We start from the raw sequence: 21,243 nt of genomic DNA on the forward strand, positions 1-21,243 counted from the left end.
CAAAATGACGCAAAGAAGTACAATCTATAACGTAATGTGCAGCTTAAGAAATTGATGCATGCCAACTTCTCTTGACACGTTTAAAGGTCAACAAAAATGGAAGTTGGTAAATTCAGTTACACAAGAGTCTAGATCAAATACTAAAAGATTCAGGGGGGTTAAGTGCAAACATTATTAGACGTAATTGATTCCTCGCCACTTTTTCTCAACGGGCGTCGGGCGAGGTTATTTGAAAGCCGCCTCCTTTCCTATCTTCCCCTTCCCTGGCTCGTCCTCTCCCCCAACACACAACTGAAGCCGCCCGCGACGCGGTGCCCGGCAAAACGGTCGCGTTTTTATCCCGCCTAGGGTTTCGGGCCGCCCTCCCCGCCTCGCGTCCCTTCGCGCTCTCTTCGCGCCATCTCCTTCTCCGGCTCGATCCTCCCTGATTCCCCGATCTAGGGGTTTTGCGGTTTGTAAAGCATCGGCGCCCCTTTGATTCCACCTTTTCAAGCGTTTCTGGGGAATTTTAACTGAAGTTTTGTTTGTTCCCCATTTCTATGTGGTTTTAGGTGGCTGCGGTGGTGATGAGGTAGTTGCGGCGGTAGATGGTCGGCATGGCGTCGGTGAAAGTGGAGGAGGACGAGGGGAGCGCGTGGAACTGGCCCAATCTGGCGGCGTCGAGCCCTTTGCCGTCAGCTTCAGACGCAACAAGCTATGGAGCCGGCGCGGGGATGTCGCCGGTGGTGTTCAGCCCGGCGGACTCAGTCTCTGGTCGCAGGTAGTACTCTCCGCCGCTGTGAACCGTTCGAGAATTGAGACTCTGCTGCTGTGTTCTAGTGGTTGCTTACTTCATCCGGACGCTTGTGTGCTTAGTTCATCGGATCATGGATTGGATGTGATTTTCATTTGTCTTGGAAAAGTGGTGTTTCTAATAGTTTGTCAAGTTAGCTGGTGCGGTTCGCCTGGTAGTTTTATTCTCGAGAACATGTCGTTGCCTTTCGGATGTCAGTAAACCTTACTCTGGCGCCCTGCGTTGACTGTTGGGACAACAAAGGCGTGAGCTTTTGCAGGTATCATAGTGTTGTTGAAGCTAGAAGCTGTAAGTTGCTTCGAGCTGTCATGTTCTTGGATAAGCTCCTCGGGGGGGGGGGGGGGGGGGGGGGGGAGGGGGAGGCTAAATAATGAAGAGTAGGGCTAGAGCTAAGGAAATAATGGTGATTTAGAGGCTAATGAACAGTATTTTACATGTGATTTAAGGCTCCCGAGGGGGGCTGCAGCACGGGCAGCCCCCCCTGGATCCGCCACTGTCGAGAAACACATGGTCTTGCGAGTTGAGGCTTTTTTGACTGAAACTTTATGTCATTGTGTGGTGTACTGATGTTGATTTTGTAGAAAAACTAATTTCTTAAATGCTATATATTATCGAGGTTTTAGTGGATAAAAAATGACTGGTTTCAAATGTGAGTGTATTTGTTATATTTGTAAGACTATGTGACATAGTGACATATCTGTTCTGTTATTAGGAATTGTGATGCACAGTGGATTCATTTGGTTTGGACGTTATATTTTTGAGGTTCAGGGTCGTAGTTGTTTGGAAAGGACACAAGTAATGGCATTTCTAGTTGTCCATTTTGTGGATATGCGATGCTTCCCTTCTGCCATTCTTTTGTTGGTTCATTGAAAGATTTTGTTGATTTGTACATTTCTCAACTTTAGGAACTGCAGTTATTTTTCTTGCCAGAGGCATGTTGAAGGTACTTTGCAATGGTTTTAACATCGTAGAGAATGGTGATTTCTGTTGGTTATGAAGGTGGTGTGGTGAATGGGTGATACATCATAGTCTGAGCAATTTGTTTATCGAATTCTTTGTTGAATAACTTTTGCAAAGGCTATCATATTCAATATGTAGATAAATTGTTCCTTTTGTTTACATTATGACGATTTGCGATGGAGAAAGCAGTTATTCATTGTTTAATATAGTGTTCATGATGTTTCTGGCTAAACTTTGCAAAAGTATGTAGACTCATTCTTCGTTTTTCCCATCAATAGTAGTTTATACAAATTTGATATCATGGAGTTCTGCATCTTTAGATAAATAAGTAGTTGTTGACTAATTTTACTAGTGTTTATGTTCTGTAAGTTATACATATTTCTATAGCTGATGATTGCACCCCAGTCGTATAGGAAACTAGGAGTACTATATCTTTTGGCTTCCCTTGCTCTGATGTGGTGATGTTAGTAATGGCTCTCAAGATGACTATGTAGGAATAAATGCTTAAAAAATAATACTTTTGAGGTAATTTATTGATATTTAGGCCAAATGTATGGAGTTAAAAATAATGGTTGACCAGGGAGATACACTGACAGTAATTCAATAATTAATAATTTTTGCCCATTTTGAGGTCCACACTTATTTTATAACACGGACTCCGCAACTTTCAACAAACCACTTTTTTCGAAGAGAACATGTTTATCATACTATCCACGAACTCCCCACAAGCAAATGTTCATCGTTTCAACAAATATTAAGTTGTTTTAAAGATTTCCTCATGTTTCAAATCCTGATAAATCATTTAATGATTGTAAGCTACTTGTTGAAAGAAAAGATAAGTTGAAGCTGATACTTGATTACTTGAATAATGGCTGAGAAACCCAGGTTACTAGAATTGGTTTCTTGGCTGTGCTGTCATAGATGTTGCTTTTTACAATAGGCAGTCTATGCATTGTAACTTGTCCTTTTTTGTGCTCGATCCTAGTTAGTTTCTCATTACATGAATGTTTATATCTTATTTTAATGTTACTGACCAAATCCTACATGTCAGGCGAACAAGTGGCCCTGTAAGGAGAGCTAAGGGTGGCTGGACATTGGAAGAGGTACATAATGTTCTCTGAACTCATTTCTACGTCATTTTGAGTTAATTCAGTGTATGTTCAATAGAGTTCCATCTTATGTATCTATATTTCCAGTTACAATTAACCATCCTTTTTCCTTTTTTTTGCATAAGAAAATATAGAAAAATACTCAACCTTTCTTATACTTGCATTTTACATTACTTTGCGCCACTATTGCATCCGTTGCCCCATCACGGCAGGCCACTAATTCTGCACTAATGCTTGATTTTCAATCTTGGTTTTCAGCACAAATGCTCAACTCTTTGTTTATAGCCTTTTTTGTGTGGCTGCAGGATGAAACATTGCGAAATGCAGTTTATGCTTGTGAGGGAAAAAATTGGAAGAAGATAGGTTTGCTTTCTCCTTTATGCTCTGCATCCCTGTGTATTTCAACAGTCAATTCTGAGAAAACTAGTAACCATGAATTTATTTTCTTATGCATACAATTCTTGTGTCACAAAGTTTTTCTACTTATTGGGTGCAGAAATTTCTGGCATTATTATTTGTGTTTCGGGGTAGAAAGTCCTCAACTTGTTTTTCCTCTGAAGTTAGTTGTCAATCCGCTCATATGTGTGCATACTGGATACATAGACTGAGTTCATTATTGCAGCAGTACTTGAGGTAGCCTCAAATTTTAATTTGAAGGGTTTGAAGCCTTGAAGGGAACAAAAGTGGATAAGTAGGAATCCTTAAATAAAAATGATTCTCAAGATAATGTCATTAAGTTCTGTCTTGGACATTAGAAATAGGGCTGGTGACTGCGATTCCAGTGAAGTCCTTTTACTCTTTAGCTTTGTTTAGAATGTGTTGTATTTTTTAGTTGAACAAGCAGGAGAGCTGTGTATCTTTATATTAAGAAGAAAAAGGGATAAGAACCCTTACAACACACACCCACACACTCATATTTCTAAGAATACATTCGCTAGAATGTGTTGTATCATAGACTCAGTGGATTTACAAGGCATTCCCAAATCATTTCCATTTATTTTCAATTTCTGTTTCCTCCCCATATTCTTGTTTTAAATGTTCAAGATAGAGCTCATGTTGAAGGGGATTCAACATTCAAGTGTACTTCATTACAATGAAATTGAGCTACTTAGACTTTGAGTACCTAGTAGATTTCATCCTTTCTTTATAACCTTGCAGAAAGAAATCACAAATGTATTAAGCTAACTTCAGATTTGTTGTTTGTATGTAGCTCAATCTTTCCCTGATAGAACAGCGGTACAATGCCTGCATAGATGGCAAAAAGTTCTTAATCCTGAACTTAAAAAAGGTCCTTGGACCCAAGAGGTTTGTCCAGTTCATAATCTCAGTCCTACAAAATGAATGCTTGCAAATTTTGTATTTATAATTATAATAATTTATCATTGGATCCTTACAGGAAGATGATATCATTATCAATATGGTAAAGAAGCATGGCCCCCAAAAATGGTCCGTTATAGCAAGGTCACTAGATGGTCGCATTGGCAAACAATGCCGAGAGAGGTATATTCATATAATGATGTACCAAGGGTGTTGATACAAACAAATTATTAGTGGAATGCTGCATTTATATTTTGCATTTCCATTTTGCCTTTAAATTTGAATTCAGAGTGATCTGTTTTTTCTCTGAGATTTCCTAGTGGCGTGTTTCATTTGGCCAAGTCACTTAGCAGTTTGTTAAATTTCACCATCAACATAAAAACTGTCGGGGAACACAAAATATCGAATGCCAGCTCAGCTTCTATTAGAAACATACAGCCCAACTCCTATTCACAAATCAGAATAAATGTTCTAGATAAAAATCTTCCTGTCTTTTGGTTCTCAAACTCCAATGCTGAACCACTCCTGTGCAGTCTCATCCCTAGAGGACTTTATGTTTAGTTTACCATGGGCGCCATATAAACTTTGGTACACTAGGTATGAGGTGAAGGGATCTATTGGAGCCATGATTTCCTAGTGTTGCATCGAGGTAATAAAGGATGTTGTGATTTTCCCACAGCTGCAGAATCATGCGCCATTGGTATGCAAATGGCATGTATACCTTTTTTTTTCTGGTTGGAGAAAAGGCTGAACGTAGTATGATTTCTTTCTTAATTAATTTAATTGAAATATCTTTTCTTATTAAACATGATAAAATGGTTGGCAGTCTTTTATTTCTGAAGTTCTTTTGGTGGGCTTGATATTCCCAGACTGTGGGACTAATAAATATGAGATATTAGTTAATATGAATACCTATAAACATTGCAAGATTCCATGTATTTTCCATGTTTCTTAAGAAGTTTCAAGTTTGCCAGAATAAAGAACCTAAAGATATCTCATTTCATTTTGATGGTACTCATAATTTAGGTGGCATAATCATTTGGATCCTCAAATAAATAAGAAGCCATGGACTGTTGAGGAGGAGTGTGTGGTTGCTGATGCTCATCGTTTGCATGGGAACAAATGGGCAGAAATTGCGAAACTTCTTCCTGGAAGGTACTACTTCACAATATCGTCCTCTTTAACATTTGTTTGTTTACTTATGGCTTCCTACGTATTCATCAAGAAAGAAAAATATTTTTTTACCTTTTGGATTTAGCCATATGTTGGTTTTGATGTTACTTGAAATATTTGCATGTTATATTTAAGAGGCCAGTTATTCATTATATAAATGCAGGAATTGTACTAGTCATGAAGACTTCATGTTTTAGCTCCATAGAAATGTTGGTAAGCTGTGTAATGAAATAATAGGACCTTTTACTGAACATGACTACTTGGTATTTACCCACTGTTGATGTGCATGTTAGGTGTGGGAATATTGTCCGGATGTCTCTTTTATCACCAGTTGAGTTTTATAGCCAACCTTAAATTTTAGGACAGTACTTTCAACATTTAGTTATATTTCATTTTAGGATTATGAATTTGAGTCCTTGTCTATGGAAAGCCATCTAGTTACACATTTGTAATCTTTTGTATCTGATGTGCAGTTCAGTACGTTGCTCCTCTGCTTATCTGCTTATTAGTGCCAAAAACATTATATTTATAAGTTGAAATGGTTGGAAAGTAACTTTACTTCGTCCCACATCCTCCTAGTATGGTAATACATGATTGCCAAAAACTATTAGTGATTTGCTGCTAGATTTGAAACTCTCAACAAAATAGTGAAATGTATTTCTAATTTTCTATTCGTTGCATTCTTTCGCCACCATAAATTATCTCATTGAATTAAGCAACTGCTTATACTTTCAGCCTGTTATGATGTAAGTTTGTTCTTGTCTCCAGGACAGATAACTCCATTAAAAACCATTGGAATAGTTCATTAAGAAAAAGGCTAGGTGACTACAATGCCAGCAGCACTGCACCAGTTTCTGTGCATATGGTTCGTAATACTTTGAAGCATGCAAATGCAAAGCTGCCAACTTCTGGGAACCATATTGACTTGAACAAGGAGCCCAATATCTATTTCAAACACCCCCCAGAATTTTTTGATCATTCTGAACATACAACTCATCTGCACTCTTCCAATTTGAAAAATATCAAGAGCTATTCAGATTTCCTTTCTCTTTCTATGCCAACAGCTCAACCAGAAATTCTGTGTGAGGCATTAGAAGCTAATTGTTCTGCTGTTGCTTTAGCAATGCAAGGGCTGAAAATGGATTCTGTTCATGATAAGGGCACAGAAGTAGATTTTTTTTGCAAGGATCATCCTGAAGATCCGCTCAATGTGGATGCAGTGATACTTGATAGTGTAGCAGATACAATGGTGTATTCAGGATCAGCTAGGGCAGGAGGCAAAACAGCCAACAATGTTTGTGGATTATCCTTGCCGAATGAGTCTAATTCTTTTGGTTTTCTTTGTTATGAGATACCTAAGCTAGAAGATATTGTCCCTTCTCATTCCCCTATTTTTTCTACACATCACGTATTGGAAGGCTGTGGGGATGGATTCCAATCACCCGTTGACTATAGTACCTCCCCTGTGGATGGAGAAATATCAGACCAGCTAAGTGTTGAATCAATATTGAAGAGTGCAGCTGAAAGTTTTCCAGGTACTCCTTCAATTTTAAGGCGAAGAAAAAGGGAGAAACCATCACATGCTCAAGATAGTAATTTGAAGACCAATATATTAAACAGTGATGGTTTTCATACTCCCTTGGAAAAGTGCACCGCAGAAAGCTCGCATTCGTTCAAGACTGCAACATTTTTGTCCTTGGGTCCTCCAGATGACGAAGGGTTATCTGCTGCTTTAGGGAGTTTTGATGTTTCCCCTCCATATCGACTAAGGTCAAAAAGGTTGGCTATCTTGAAAACTGTTGAGAAGAAGCATCTAGATTTTTCATCAGATGGGATGGACAATTGTGATACTCCTGATAATATGAAGAAGTCTGTTTCCTGGAATACCGAATGCACCAATTCCCACTCAGATGTTTCAAGCATGCAAGAAAAGAAAATGAAGGAGCATATGATTGGCTTGGAAACTTTGGCCAAGGAATCTGCACATACAATCAAGTATTCAAGTCAGATCTGATTTAATTCTACAGCCTCCAGGTATTATCTAACTCTTATGGAATTCTATCAATTATACCTGGATTTTACTCCACATTATATATGCAAGGTCCTTGAAATGCCTTGGTCCTTGAAACGCCTTGATCATGAGACTTGTTGCTGAGGTGGGCAACTGGCAGCCTAATTTTCTCTCTATCTTGCAGAAACAACTGGCAGCCTAAACTGACGAATGTTCCTAAATACAAAAAGAAGCATCACCTGGAGAAACATAATCTTTTGCAGTTGGACTGATCCACCCTGCCACTGTACAAAGGCGTCTCTTAGTCTTACCCTTATATACTTTTCTTTATACATATATAGGATGCATTTTGATAGTTACATCATGTGGATTCACAGTTACTAAAGGTGCACAATGTGTACAAAGGAAAACCATAGCTTCAGGAACTTACAGATGAAAAACTAAAAGAATTATCTGTGTTGCCTCCGGAGAGTGTTTTTTGTACAACTTATTTGTTACTCTTAGCAATGATGAAATGAAGTCACCATGCCTGAAGATTTTTTATAAATAATTATAAATCTAGGGGATATACATAATTGGTTCATCAATGTGCATCATATTTCTGTTATGCCTGTTTCCGGCCAGTAGCGTTAGCGTGATGCCAAACCGGGCTAACTGGAGCTAATACCGGGTAGTTTCTTGGAGTATATGCCAAGTAACTTTGTAGCCATCAATAAGGTGAGCTTATGCTTTTTGCAGCTGCTTGAATTTGTCGTTTTCACAGCCTGAGGCCTACAAGGTGCATAGGTGTGAGACCCCGTCAATGGGCCAAAAGCTGGGCCAGCCTGATGGTGGGTTGGGCTGAATACCGAGCACTGTAGCGCTAGGGGCGATGTGAGACACTGTAGCATCGCAGATTACTGTAGCTCGGGAAATTTAGTACACGCCGGAACCAGGGAGGCAACCGAACCAGCTTAAAGGTCTCAGTCTTGGGAAGCAACCAGCTTAAAGGTCTCAGTCTTGGGAAGCCAAGAACTTAGCATCGTGGATCACTGTAGCTCGGGGAATTTAGTACCACACCGGAACCAGGGAGCAGTGTTCGCCTACACGGCCGTGTAGACCGATTACACGGCGTGTAATCGCTACTCGGTAGCCGAACGTGCAGTTTAGGCCATAAACGGTAGGTTACACGGAATCGCCGTGTAAACGGTAAAAAACGGTCGTGTAATCGGTCTACACGGCCGTGTAGGCGAACACTGGGTAATATTTTGAAAATAATTTATCTATGTTATTTTCAAAATATTACAAATGTTTATGATGTGTAATAAGTACCATTAGAATAGTTGTGGAATATACTTTCATAATAAAATTATTTGAATATACAAATATTATCTATGTTATAGGAATATATACACAGGTTACTATAGTTATTTTTACAAATAAAGTAAAAACGAGTAATCCGTGTAAAACCGTGTACACGCCGTGTACACGGTCTAAACGCTACACGAGACCTCGCCGACTGTCTACTGTTTACCGTTTAGGAAAACATTGCCAGGGAGGCAACCGAACCAGCTTAAAGGTCTCTTCCTTGGGAAGCTAAGAACTCCGATTCGAACTTTTTACACGAAGCGAGGACGAAAGCGTAAGAGAGTTAATTAGTAGGTGTGGTCCATTCAATGTGTAGAGTGGATCTTAGCCGTTTTTCCAGGCTGGGGCGTTACAAATGGTATCAGAGCCAACTCTCACGGTTTCACGGACATATGGCTTGGGAGCTCGGACAGGTTGCGTATGGCTCCTGTGAGAGCATGGCACTTGGGCCGGGGAGCTGGGAATATGTACGTGGGCCTAGAGAGTCGATCCTAGACATTTGTCCCGTTTGGGTAGGTTGGTTCGGTCCTCGACGAGGACGTCGAGTCCTTAAGAGTGGGTGTATATGAGACCCCGCCAATGGGCCAAAAGTTGGGCCAGTCTGATGGTGGGTTGGGCTGAATACCGAGCACTGAGGGGTGATGCGAGACACTGTAGCATCGCAGATCACTGTAGCTCGGGAGATCTAGTACCACACCGGAACCACGGAGGCAACCGAACCAGCTTAAAGGTCTCAGTCTTGGGAAGCTAAGAACTTAGCATTGTGGATCACTGTAGCTCGAGCAATTTAGTACCACACCGGAACCAGGGAGGCAACCGAACCAGCTTAAAGGTCTCGGCCTTGGGAAGCTAAGAACTCCGGTTCGAACCTTTTGCACGAAGCGAGGACGAAAGCGCAAGAGAGTTAATTAGTAGGTGTAGTCCATTCAATGTGTAGAGTGGATCTTAGCCGTTTTCTCAGGCTGGGGCGTTACAATAGGTCAGGTCGGGGTGGAGCATTTTACAAGATCGGATCAGGTTGATTGGGTCGGTAGTGCGTGAGTCAAGTCTCTTGAGCCAAACTGTGAAAAAGATGACCCAGTACACACACTTGATCTTAATTCAGATAAATCAGTCACATTACACTTTTTATTAGTTACACCGGGGCAAGCGCAAGGTTACATTGCACCCACACAATTTGACACAAAAAGCTACAGGCAAGCTTTGAGTTACAAGAAAGATCACAAGAAGCATGCACTCATCGTAAGAGTGAAGTTCCGCCGAACGAAGCAATTTCTCATAGTACTATTGCCACAGAAACCATGGCCACTTGAACAATCAGGAATAATCCATTAGCCAAAAAAATCACATCAACTAGGAAAGACATTATCGCGACGTAAGCTGAAGATGATCGAGGTATATAGAATACCAAAACGGCAACTGATCGAGCAAACGCAGCAGCGCATTGATGACGGGAAATAATGCAGTGGAACTGAGGAAATCAACATTGGCCTAGCACTGAGGCAGATCCAATGGCGGAGGCGGCAGCTTCTGGTTCGGCAGGCTCCCGTCCAGCACCAACCATGCCATTTTCAGGCCCCAGCTCATGTGCACCTCCAGGTGACAATGCATGAACCACACATCTGCACGTACGCCAGTAGTGCGTTCGAGTTAGGTACTTGGGGCCTCGGAAATAATGCTAGGATTATTCCAGTGCAAATAATTAAACCTGGGTTGTCCGCACGAAAGCGGATGGCGACCCAGCCGCCGGCGGGCACGCCGACGGTGTTGCGCTCCACGGGGTCGACGAGGTTGAACTTGCCCGGGTCGTTGGCCGGGTCGAAGTTGCCGAACCCCTGGCCGACGACGACGAAGTTGAAGCCGTGCAGGTGCAGCGGGTGGCTCTCCGCGCCGAGGATGCTGGTGTCCTGCAGCACCAGCTCCTCGGTGGTGCCGAACGGCAGCACGGCCACCTTCGTCCCGTTCGTCACGTTGGTGTTGTTGGGCGGCGTGCCGGTGTAGTTGAACAGCGTCAGCGGGAAGGCCGGGAAGTTGGTGGCGTAGACGCCGTTGGACCTGCCGGCGAAGTGCGCCTGCAGCAGCGCCGTCGTGGGCAGCACGAACGAGACGTTGTTGATGGACGCCGCAAACCGGGACCTGTTGGGGCCCTGGCAGCTTGTCCCGTTGGCGTTGGCGCCGGCGCACGGGTGCGTGCCGAGCCCCACGGTGAAGAAGAAGCGCCGGTCGATGTCCCGCGGCACGGCGGCCGGGTACTCCGCGCTCGCCAGGCTGCGGAGCTTCGCGGTGTAGTTGGCCACGAAGCTGGTGTCGTTGATCGGCGGCAGGGTCGGCGCGAAGACCGGGAGGTTGTTGTTGTTCTGGGATGGAGACGAAGAAGGGTCCTCGTACTCGAGGACGCCGGCGACGGTGGTGTTGTCAAACGTGCCCTGCGTGTTGGTGTACGGCCGCGCCTCCATGTAGTAGCTCGCGCCGGGGTATGTCGGCTTGGTGGCGAGCAGGACGTTGCTGGTCTGCCCCGGCGCGATGACGAGGGTGTCCACGGTGAAGGGCTTGACGTAGAGCGCGTCGACATCGACGACGGTGAGCGTGTGGTTGGCGACGGAGAAGAAGAGCTCGTCGTTGAGTGCGGCGTTGATGAGCCGGAGCATGTACGTCTTGCCGGGCTTCACCTTCAGCTTGAACGTATCTGATGTATATATGATACAGAACATTGTTAAGCACAACACGTACGTATGCTCGCAATATAGTGCTGCTGTAAAGAGAGGTCATTGATCGACGACCTTGAGCGGCGGAGCAGTTGTAGAGAGGTCCCGTGAGTCCGTTAATGGTGTACGCGTCGGAGACGTTGGGTCCGCCGCCGGTCTGCAGCTCCTGCGCGATCACCGCCTCCGTGTCGTTCCTCCACCACTCGCCGAACATGACGGGCACCTCCTCGTCCGGCGCCGGGAACGGTTACGGCACACCGGCGGGGGGCAGGAGGACGATGGGCCCGTAGACGGTGGCGCGGAGCCAGGAGATGTGCGCGTGCCACCACAGCGTGCCGCGCTGCCCGACGATCTGGTACCGGTACACGTAGCTCTGGCCCGGCTGGATCGGGCACTGCGTGATGTAGGAGGGCCCGTCCGCCCACCCGCTCAGCAGCTGCCGCACGCCGTGCCAGTGGATGCTCATGTTGTAGGGGGAGCGGTTGACCACGTTGACCTCCACGTGGTCGCCCTCCCGCGCCAACAGCGTCGGGCCCGGGTACTGCCCGTTGACCGTCACGATGCTCTTCGTGCCGCACAGCCGCGTCACGCTCGTCATTTGCACCTGCCATGCATGCAGATTGATTTGTTGTATAGTAATAAATATGCCCATGCGTTACATCGAGAAAAACAAAGTTTTGAAAGCAAGAAAAACATGAAATGCTCTCCCTGTCTCTTCCCACATTGTAATTCTAATCTTCCATATAAGTCAGCTAAGAGTTTGGCCGACATGTTAGGATTAGTTTGTCCGTAGATGATTACGAGGGAGATCTATCTTGACTTTCCATCGTTGTGTCCCTCAATGAGAGTATATTTACGGTTTGATCCATCAACTGAAGAAAGTTCAAATATGATTGAAGGTTTTGTTTCGAATTAGAAATGCAATAGTGGTGTGAAGTATGAACCCTCCTTTAGGTTCATACTAATGGTTCGAAGGGCTACATTGTTGTCCTTTTTTACTTTGTTTTTCATATTCATATTTATTCTTATTTTGTACTCCCAGATTTTTAAGTGAAAAAACACATTTACTTTGAAGAACATCGGATCATGACTCCGGCCATAAAAATGGTGAAAATTGGAAAAAGGAGAAAAAAAGATGCTTTCGTCCGTGACTGAAGAATCGCAAATAGTTGGCTCCTGTACATAAGATCGGAAAGGTAGTGTCGTCCTGACGGAAACCATCGTCGCTGAAAAACACACGGAAACAAAACCGCCACCCCGCCCGTGCCGTGAACCCGTGATGTGAGAATCGTGAGATTACCGAACTCAATAACATACGGTAAGATGGACGAAGAAATTTTATGGCGGAAGAAATTTTCGTGTACAAATACAGATTTGTTCTCTTATTTTTTTAGTAGCAAATATGTCCGTACGTTGTAACGGGAGAAAAAAAACTATCAAGCATTTATGCAAAACGATGATGTGAATGGTATATATCTACTTATGTTTTATCCTTTTATAATTTATTTTATGATGACCGTGACATCCATAATATAAGTAAATGTTAACAATAAATAAGAATGTCTTACTAAACCTGTATCAAATTGAAATACACCTTAGTATATTTTTCCTTTCATTGCAAAGCACATAATTATTTAGCTATAAGTATATCATAACTTTAATTTTTCATAATACCCATGTGTTTCTACGACTCAATATCGACTTTCGTAGCTTTTTTGATGCATTATATCAACCTCCGTAATTTTTTTTTGAATGTGTCAAGGATTTGTCTGTCCACCAGTGATTGAGACCTCTCTTGAATTTTTAGACGACAGTTCTCGTCAGGAATTACATAAATACATTTGTATAGATTTCATTAGATAATAATCTGCGAAATTTCCGGTTCATGAAATATTTAGTTGTGCCGCAAAACTGGTTTGGCATTTCTATGATTTTGGCGAATTTTGCAATATCTCTGTTTTAATAGAAAAAGAGAAAAACGAAAGAAAAGGAAAAAGGCTTGCATAGGCTTGGTCCAGCCCACAACGAAGCCGGCCTAGCTATAGGGATTCAACCTAGGTCGAATGGTTTGATATTTTTATGATTTTTCTATGATTTTGACGAATTTTGTAATATCTCTGTTTTTAGAGAAAAAGAGAAAAACGAAAGAAAAAGAAAAAGGCTTGGTCAGCCCACAACGAAGCCGGCCCAACTGCAAGAATTCAATTCCAGGTCGAAAAAGAAGCCCACTCGGATCTAGACATTTTGCATCATGAATCCAGATATATTTCAAAAACTATTAAGGCCTCCCCACATTTTCTTTCTCTCTAGTATCTTTATATCTGGAACCCCATATTTTTTTTCTATTATCTTCCGTACTCCTAATATCTGTTGGCAACGAGAACGAGACCGAGACCAAGCCGGTGAGATTGGGAGAGGAAGAGGCAAAAAAAAAATTTTGATTAGGATTCTGGCTATCTAGGTTATATTAAGAAGCCCTACATATCTCATATATAAAAATAAATAGAAGGATCGAAGACAGACACATATTTCACACGGAATTAGTTAGGAGAGGGACGGTGGAGATAATTTTTGTCTCTTCAATAATTATATGACTTTTGTTATTTATCTGTTGACATTTGATTTGATTGTGCTTTAGAATTATATAATTTTTCAGGTACTAAATCTGTAAGATTTCTATACATTTAATTTGATTGTGCTTTAGAATTCATGCTACAAGGTATAGGTATAGATATATGCGCGTAGTACGTCACTAACTAACATGGCCACACGGTTCACTTGCCACACTTGCTGTGGTCAAGATTGACGGGATCGTGACGCATGCATGAATAAACTAACAAATAAACTTACATCGAACTGGTACTTTCTCGTCTCGGCCTGGCCTCCCATGGCGGCGAGCAGCACCACTGCCACGACCATGGCGACTACGACAGAGGCGATGGAACGGAGAGCAAACGAGGACGCCATTTCTCTTAGCTAGGTAGGCCCTTTGACAAATGAACTCTTGTTCTGTTGTTGGTAATTGGTAGCACGGGGGTGGGCTATGGGATCGAGTGGCATGCACTTGCATTGCATAGGCTCGACAGGTGGGAGCCAAGGCATGCATGCATCTGCAGGCCATCTCTGTGCTCCGTCCAACGCATGGCTCCGTTTGGCGATTCTGGTGGTGCATGCGTGCTGCCCCATGCTTCACGATTGCACTTGGGCCTTTTGCTCCGTTTAGTAGCTTTCGTTTGCGGTTCGCGGCTGCTCGATCCGCCGATTGGTTAACAACTCTCGGCGGTCGCATCAACGTCGGTCTCACAGCTTGCTGAGCCTGCTGCTGCCTGTTGCTGATAAATCGACGAGAGAGAGCTGGCTGGTCCATGCCACGCAGGCACTCTGTAGCTTTGGAGTGCGGCCAAAGTCAACCTGCGCGTCTAGTGTTTACCCCTTCTCGCAAATTATGCTACAAAACTATAAACTGAAGTACGCCGGCAGATATATACGGTGGTGAATGTTAGAAGTATAGATACGTGCACTTAGGGATAAAAAAATAGAATTATAGAATTATAATAGGTTTACAAATAGTATGATTTGTATTGTACTCCCTCCGTCTAAGAAAAAATACAGTATCTTGAGTTTGACCAGTTATAAATAAAAAATATCAATATTTGTAATATCAAACAAATACCATTAGATAATTATGAAATGTATTTTCATAATAAATTTATTTAGAGCCATAAATATGAATATTATTCGCTAGAAACTTGGTTAAACATGAATTACTTTTATTAGCACGCAACCCATAGTTATATTCTTTCCCGGCGGAGGGAGTACTTCAAGTAGACTTGTAGTCATATGTTCAGTCATTCAAGGACATACATCAATTTTTTTGTGTGACTAGGACATACATCAATTATGTCAACTATAATAAACATAAATGAGAGGATTTAAGCCGTTTCAGTTATCTTCACATGGTATCAAAAGAGAAGAGACACAAGATAATAAACATAAATGAGAGGATTTAAGCCGTTTCGTTATTTTCACATGGTATCAAAAAGAGAAGAGATGCGAGGTGGTACCAAGGGGTGGGGGATTGGATGGAGATGTATCCACGAAGAGGCCATGAGAGCCTAGCGCGCATTCACGACATATATCCCGTGCACAAGTATCTAGCGTGTAAGATTATTGTATAAATTTACGGGGCAGTAGTTGAAAAGAAAAAACTACTGTATAAATTCAGGAGGATCACAATCCTTTCAAGAGTTGGATCCACAACAGGTCCTCACGGCATCTCCGATACATGGGGCATATCCCTACTTTTTCAAAAAGGGGGAACGACCCCTAGGTGCCAAATCGATCATCCACCAAAGACTAGTTAATGATGTTGAGGCGGAGAAGATTTTATATAGAAGCATATAAGACTTTAAATCCGTCCAATAGCAGTTGTTTGCTTTCCCTACCTCAGATCTGGATATTACTGTCGGTTCAAAAACTCCCTTCACTGTCGGATTTTGAACCGACAGTGACATACTGACAGTGATGGGGGTTGACATCACTGTCGGTTCTTAAAAACCGACACTGATCTACATGAAACAGTGTCGGTTTCTGGCTCCACCCGACAGTGTCTAGTTGAACAACACTGTCAGTTTGTAGTCCTAACCGACAGTGAAGGTTGCTTCAAGAGTGTCGGTTCATGGATAGCCGGCAGTGTTGAGCTAGCCAACACTGTCGGTTGAGGGCTCAAACCGGCAGTGTTGAGCAAGACAACACTGTCGGTTCATGGCTCAAGCCGGCAGTGTTTTGCAAGACAACATTGTTGGTTTGCTGATAACCAGCAGTGTTTTGCAAGACAACACTGTCGGTTCGTTGCTAACCGGCAGTGATGGCCCATTCATATTTTATTGTTTTATAATTAATTTTTAATTTATATTTTTTCATGGAATCGGGTTTCGCTTTATATATGCTACGTAGACGACAGGTCCATCAATATTAAACATTATAAATGTTACGGTTACAGTTCAAATGTTCTTATCAAGATCTCAATCCCTCAAAATAATAAAAAATGTTATCGGATTTCTTACAATAATCTGGCAAGCCGCTCTGGGCTATACTGGTCCTTGTACCTCACGGATTGTGCAATAAAAAATACTCCATCTTTTTCCAATACCTCGGCTAAGATGAATTTTACGAGCTCCGATTGCAGCGCGACGATCTCCATGTCTAACAGCCTTTGGTGATTATATTTCTTGCGCTGTCGTTCAAAAAAGATGATATCAAAAGAGGAACAGTAAATCATTTTGTTGAATTATTAACAGACATAAATGAAATGGGGATTATACACACCAACTTATGGGTTTCTTCCGATTTTCTGCCGATGTAGCGAAGCATTGTCCACATTACATAAAACCCGTATTCATTGTTTCCCGCTGGTTGTGACGGGTACTTTTCCTCTATTTCGACAACCTTAAATAGGACCGGCGTCCCACCGATATGTCTTCTTCGGACACTGAGCAACATTAAAGAGAGAAACATTAAAAATCGGTATGTGTGATTAGAAAATAATATGTTATTAGGATCGCTTACTAATTCAGCACTGCCACCAGTGCATCCAGATGATGAAATGGTATTTTCTTCGAGTCCCACATCTCGATCAGATTTTTGGCAAGATTGACACAAATGAAGACGAAATGGTTGCTACAATCATAGAATCCTAATTATCGAATAATCTTAACGAAAAAAGAAGCATAAAATTAAAAGCCGAGAACATATACTCGCAGTTGTAGGCTAGAAGTATATGTGTTTTCTTCTTCATCGTGAATTCATTGAAAACAGCAATCAATCTCTGTTTTAGGTCTTCCACGTCATATTCATAGAGACCTAGACATGTCCTCTCATTGACTCGCAAGGGGTCCAAGAAGCCTAGCTATGTAATCTCATTTGCTTTTTAGAATGCAAAATTTTGCTATACACCTATATAAAATCATAAGAAGTGCTCAAAAGTTAACAATTTGTCTCGGGAGAGTAGTTAATTGTAAAATCGTGTGTGTAGGGTACTTACATAGTCCACAATTTGTTTTATATAGGGGGCATGGACATCACTATCGGTTTTTAAATAGAACCAACAGTGAAGGTGGCCTTATGTGTGCACCATTTTAGTGGACTATGATGCATAACGATATCTGTGGTTTGTTGTGAGAGAAAAACATTATATCATGGCTGATAAGACCTGGCTGAAACCAACATGCATGGAGAGGCTAGCTCCTGGCCGAGGGCCATTTTATAGGGCCTAGCAATCGTGGTATATTTTTATTTCTGAACTAAAGTTGTCGGGGTAGGTGGAAGCAGTGTTCCAACTGTTGTGGTCATGGGAGTACTGTTGGTATGTGAGGAGCATCTACACATCACTGTCGGTTTTAGTTTAAAAACCGACAGTGAATTGGGTCTTCTATGTCGGTTTGAGCAACCGACTATGATAGAAGCTATCACTATCGGTTTTAAAACCAAAACCGACAGTGAAGGGCCCTGCCGCCATCGCAGCCTTTTAGTAAAAAATATAAAAAAATCATAGTCTCATAGCCTTCTTATAAAAAATATATAAAAAAAATCCAAGCCTAGGATTCGATCCCAGGTCTCGAGGTTTGAAGCCTTAACCACTACGCTAGAATAGGGATTACGTTAAAATTAGTTGTTCTTTTTCTTTTATCCTGTCGTAATGCACTACTAAATAATAAATACAAAATCAAAAAAGTTTGGCCCCCTAGGATTCGAGCGCGGGTCTTAGAGTACAGAGTGCGCGGCCTTAACCGCTGAGCTAGGATAGGGAGTTCGTTTAGTTTGCTTTTCTTTCTTTATTTATTAATAGAAATAATGTAGTTAGTTTATATTCTAAAATAACACAAAAATTTGTGTCTTGATTATTTAATTTCATGATAATTAATTAATGCTCTATAATTATCAAATAATAGTGTTTGTGAGCATCATCTTAATATTTGATTACATAGTCAATAATTAAATTGTAGAGATGCGCACAAAATATAAATTAAATATTCAGTGCGAATTACTGATACAATGTCTGCATAATGATTACATAGTTAACAATAATCTAACTATCTTTAGGTGCATCAATAATGAGGGCCTCATTGTGATCAATTCGTACGTAAGCAGGTTCGTCACCCTCTTGAAGGATAGGTAGGGGTACGTTCGTCCTGAATGGAGGCATTTCCGATAGCCTCTGTAGTCTTCTTCGTCCGTCACTCCATCGACACCGACAATCTTCTTTTTCCTTTCTAGAACTACTTTTAGCATTCCTTTTGTCTTGTTGTCCCTTGCATAGAAGACTTGCATAACATCTCTTGTAAGGACAAAGGGGTCATCTCTGTATGCGGTTTTAGTGAGATCAGTAGTAGTGAACCCTTCGCTGTCAGTGTTGATTTCCTCGAGCTGGACCCACTGGCAGCAAAAAAGAGCTGCTTTCAACAGACTGTAGGCTAGCTCCCATATCTCCTCTATGAAACCATAGTATGTCGCCTGCACATTGCCATTTTTGTCGAGAGCATCAAAACAAACACCACAATTTTGGTATGTGCTCTTTCCATCTTGTTTTTATGTAAAATATGAATCCATTGATCTCATACCCTTGCTAGTTAAGATATGTACTCGAAGGTCCCTTGGCTAAGGCATCTAGTTGATTACCCAACTTTATTACAAGTAAGCGACGTCGCAACCAGCTAACAAATTCCTCCTTTTGTTTTTTATCCAGCCAAGCCTATGACCTGCTCAGATACAGAGTTTGCAGCGATTGCCTGTGCTTGTCAATGTATGGCATCACACCCTTGGCTTGCTAGAGAACAGCGAACTGTGCCTGTCTGAAAGAAACAGGGTCGTCTATTGTAACAGATTTCTCTCCGATCGTTCCTTTGCCACGTAGTCTTCCCTCGTGACGAGATTCTAGAACTCCAACCCTTTTGATGTCTAGATAATATGTGCAGAACTCAATGGCCTCCTTCGTTGACCATTCTTCAACCATGCCCCCTTCTGGCCTGAATCTGTTCCTAACATACCTCCTAAAAACTTTCATCAATCTTTCGAAAGGAAACATCTGATGCAGGTACATTGGGCCAAGGACTCTAATTTGGTCAACAAGATAATTGAGTAGATGCAATGAGATATCAAAGTAAGTCAGCGGGAAATACATCTCAAGCCTAACGAGAGTTTTGGCTATGTCCTGCTGCAGCTGCTCTAGCATGGACACATCAATGACCTTTTTTGAGATCGCGTTGAAGAACAAGCAAAGCTTTATGATTGGGGCGCAGACCTTTGGGGGAGGATACCATGCAGGGCAACAGGGAGCAGCTGAGTCATAATGACATGACAGTCATGGGCCTTTATAGGGCCATAGTTGAACTTGAGTTCTCTCATGTTCACTAGCCTCTTCAGGTTCGCACAGTAACCCGTCGGGACTTTGAGTTCATTGAAGAAAGAAATAAGCGCATGTTGTGATAGAACCGCCTAATTTATACAAGATCAAGTACGGTTGTCCCCGCTAACACGTTGACACACACATACTTTCACTTATATAAACCCGGTAGTCCGCCGAGTGTCCCAAAAGACCTCGGTAAATCAACATCACAACCAAGATCGTATGATTAAGCAAATATACATCACATACTCAGGGTTGCAACGGAAATAATATTACAATTGGGTTCACAAATAATAGTATAAGTTTAGGTTTTAAAACCGATTAGTGAAAACAACATAGCTTTCAAAAGATTACATTAATACATATTCCAAATACATTGCTAGCATAAGTGATATCCTCAGATAAAAGCATATATGTGAGAAGTAAATATAGAATCACCGAGCCCATCGGCGGTTAGCCACCATCATCAACAGGTCGAGAACTTCACCTGCAACAAGGTGGGATAAACCCTAAGTACTCGAATGTACTCAGCCAGACTTACCCGTCGTAAACCAGAAATAAAGTGACACCAAGGATTATGCAAGGCTTTCTTTTGTGGGCTAGCTGACTCGTTTGCGAAAAGCATAAGTTATCATGAATAAACCATTTTAAGTACTTTGCATCATCTTTATTATAACCTATCCATCTAGGTAAGCACCTATACTATAGCAATCACTTGATTAACCAATAACATCCAGTTACCAATTTAGATTTAGCATATCCCATATCATCCAGATAATCATCATTGTTCCATAATAATTACTACGATGCCGTAGCTCGAGTCAAGTGCTCACTATCCAGTGAACGATGGCGATTCGAATTGATTATTAACCAGCTGGTAATTTATTCCTTACACAAACCTCACTCACCCGCTAAAGTGAGGTATCGGTCACTGAGTCAACTATCCAGGAAAAATCTCGAGTTTGCCAGGAACCACATGTACCCAGGGGCCGATCGACTGCCTTTCGGTCTTGTCATCGCGCCCCCGTGTCCTACCACACTTGCTCCGGTACAGTGCGTCGCGGGCAATCTACTCGGCCTGAATAATCTCCCAGCTTCATGATCGAAAGGTACTTTATTTGGCCAGCTAAATGTAAGGCATGCGTTCAACATGACAAGAGGGACGAGCAACGACCGGTCCTTAATTGACATAGACGGAAACTAACAACACCCCAGAACCCTGTCTGGTTGCCTCCAACTTTTTTTGTCTTGTCTCTAATTATCCATCACACATGGTTAATTCCAGGATATCATTCTTTCCATAGCTAAATTCTTCCAGTAATCACCTATAAATGTAGGTGACCGGATATCACCGATCGCTACCGGTCTAAACAAGGCTAAGCAGTTATTCGATCCTGACCTAACAGGGTAAATAGGTAATAAGG

General features: G+C 42.1%; 1 protein-coding gene and 1 pseudogene across 2 annotated transcripts; one reads left to right on the forward strand and one right to left on the reverse strand.

Annotated features, from left to right (window-relative positions):
* The first annotated feature begins 243 nt into the window (after positions 1 to 243).
* LOC136512704 (transcription factor MYB3R-2-like) lies at positions 244 to 7,887 on the forward strand. 2 transcript variants are annotated; one of them, XM_066506681.1, is made up of 9 exons: positions 244 to 451; positions 552 to 760; positions 2,805 to 2,856; positions 3,168 to 3,225; positions 4,073 to 4,167; positions 4,259 to 4,362; positions 5,206 to 5,334; positions 6,121 to 7,386; positions 7,548 to 7,887. In XM_066506681.1, exons 2-8 carry the CDS (start codon positions 588 to 590, stop codon positions 7,364 to 7,366), a joined length of 1,857 nt encoding a protein of 618 aa, XP_066362778.1. In that variant the 5' UTR covers positions 244 to 451; positions 552 to 587; the 3' UTR covers positions 7,367 to 7,386; positions 7,548 to 7,887. The 2 variants fall into 2 exon arrangements, with proteins under 2 accessions (XP_066362778.1, XP_066362779.1); XM_066506682.1 differs by lacking the exon at positions 7,548 to 7,887 and having other exon boundaries at positions 6,417 to 6,569.
* A 2,314-nt stretch (positions 7,888 to 10,201) lies between these two features.
* On the reverse strand, positions 10,202 to 14,382 carry LOC136513498 (laccase-12-like; annotated as a pseudogene).
* Positions 14,383 to 21,243: the final 6,861 nt, after the last annotated feature.

The sequence above is a fragment of the Miscanthus floridulus genome, chromosome 16, assembly GCF_019320115.1.
Source record: "Miscanthus floridulus cultivar M001 chromosome 16, ASM1932011v1, whole genome shotgun sequence".
Classification (NCBI taxonomy): Eukaryota; Viridiplantae; Streptophyta; class Magnoliopsida; order Poales; family Poaceae; genus Miscanthus; species Miscanthus floridulus.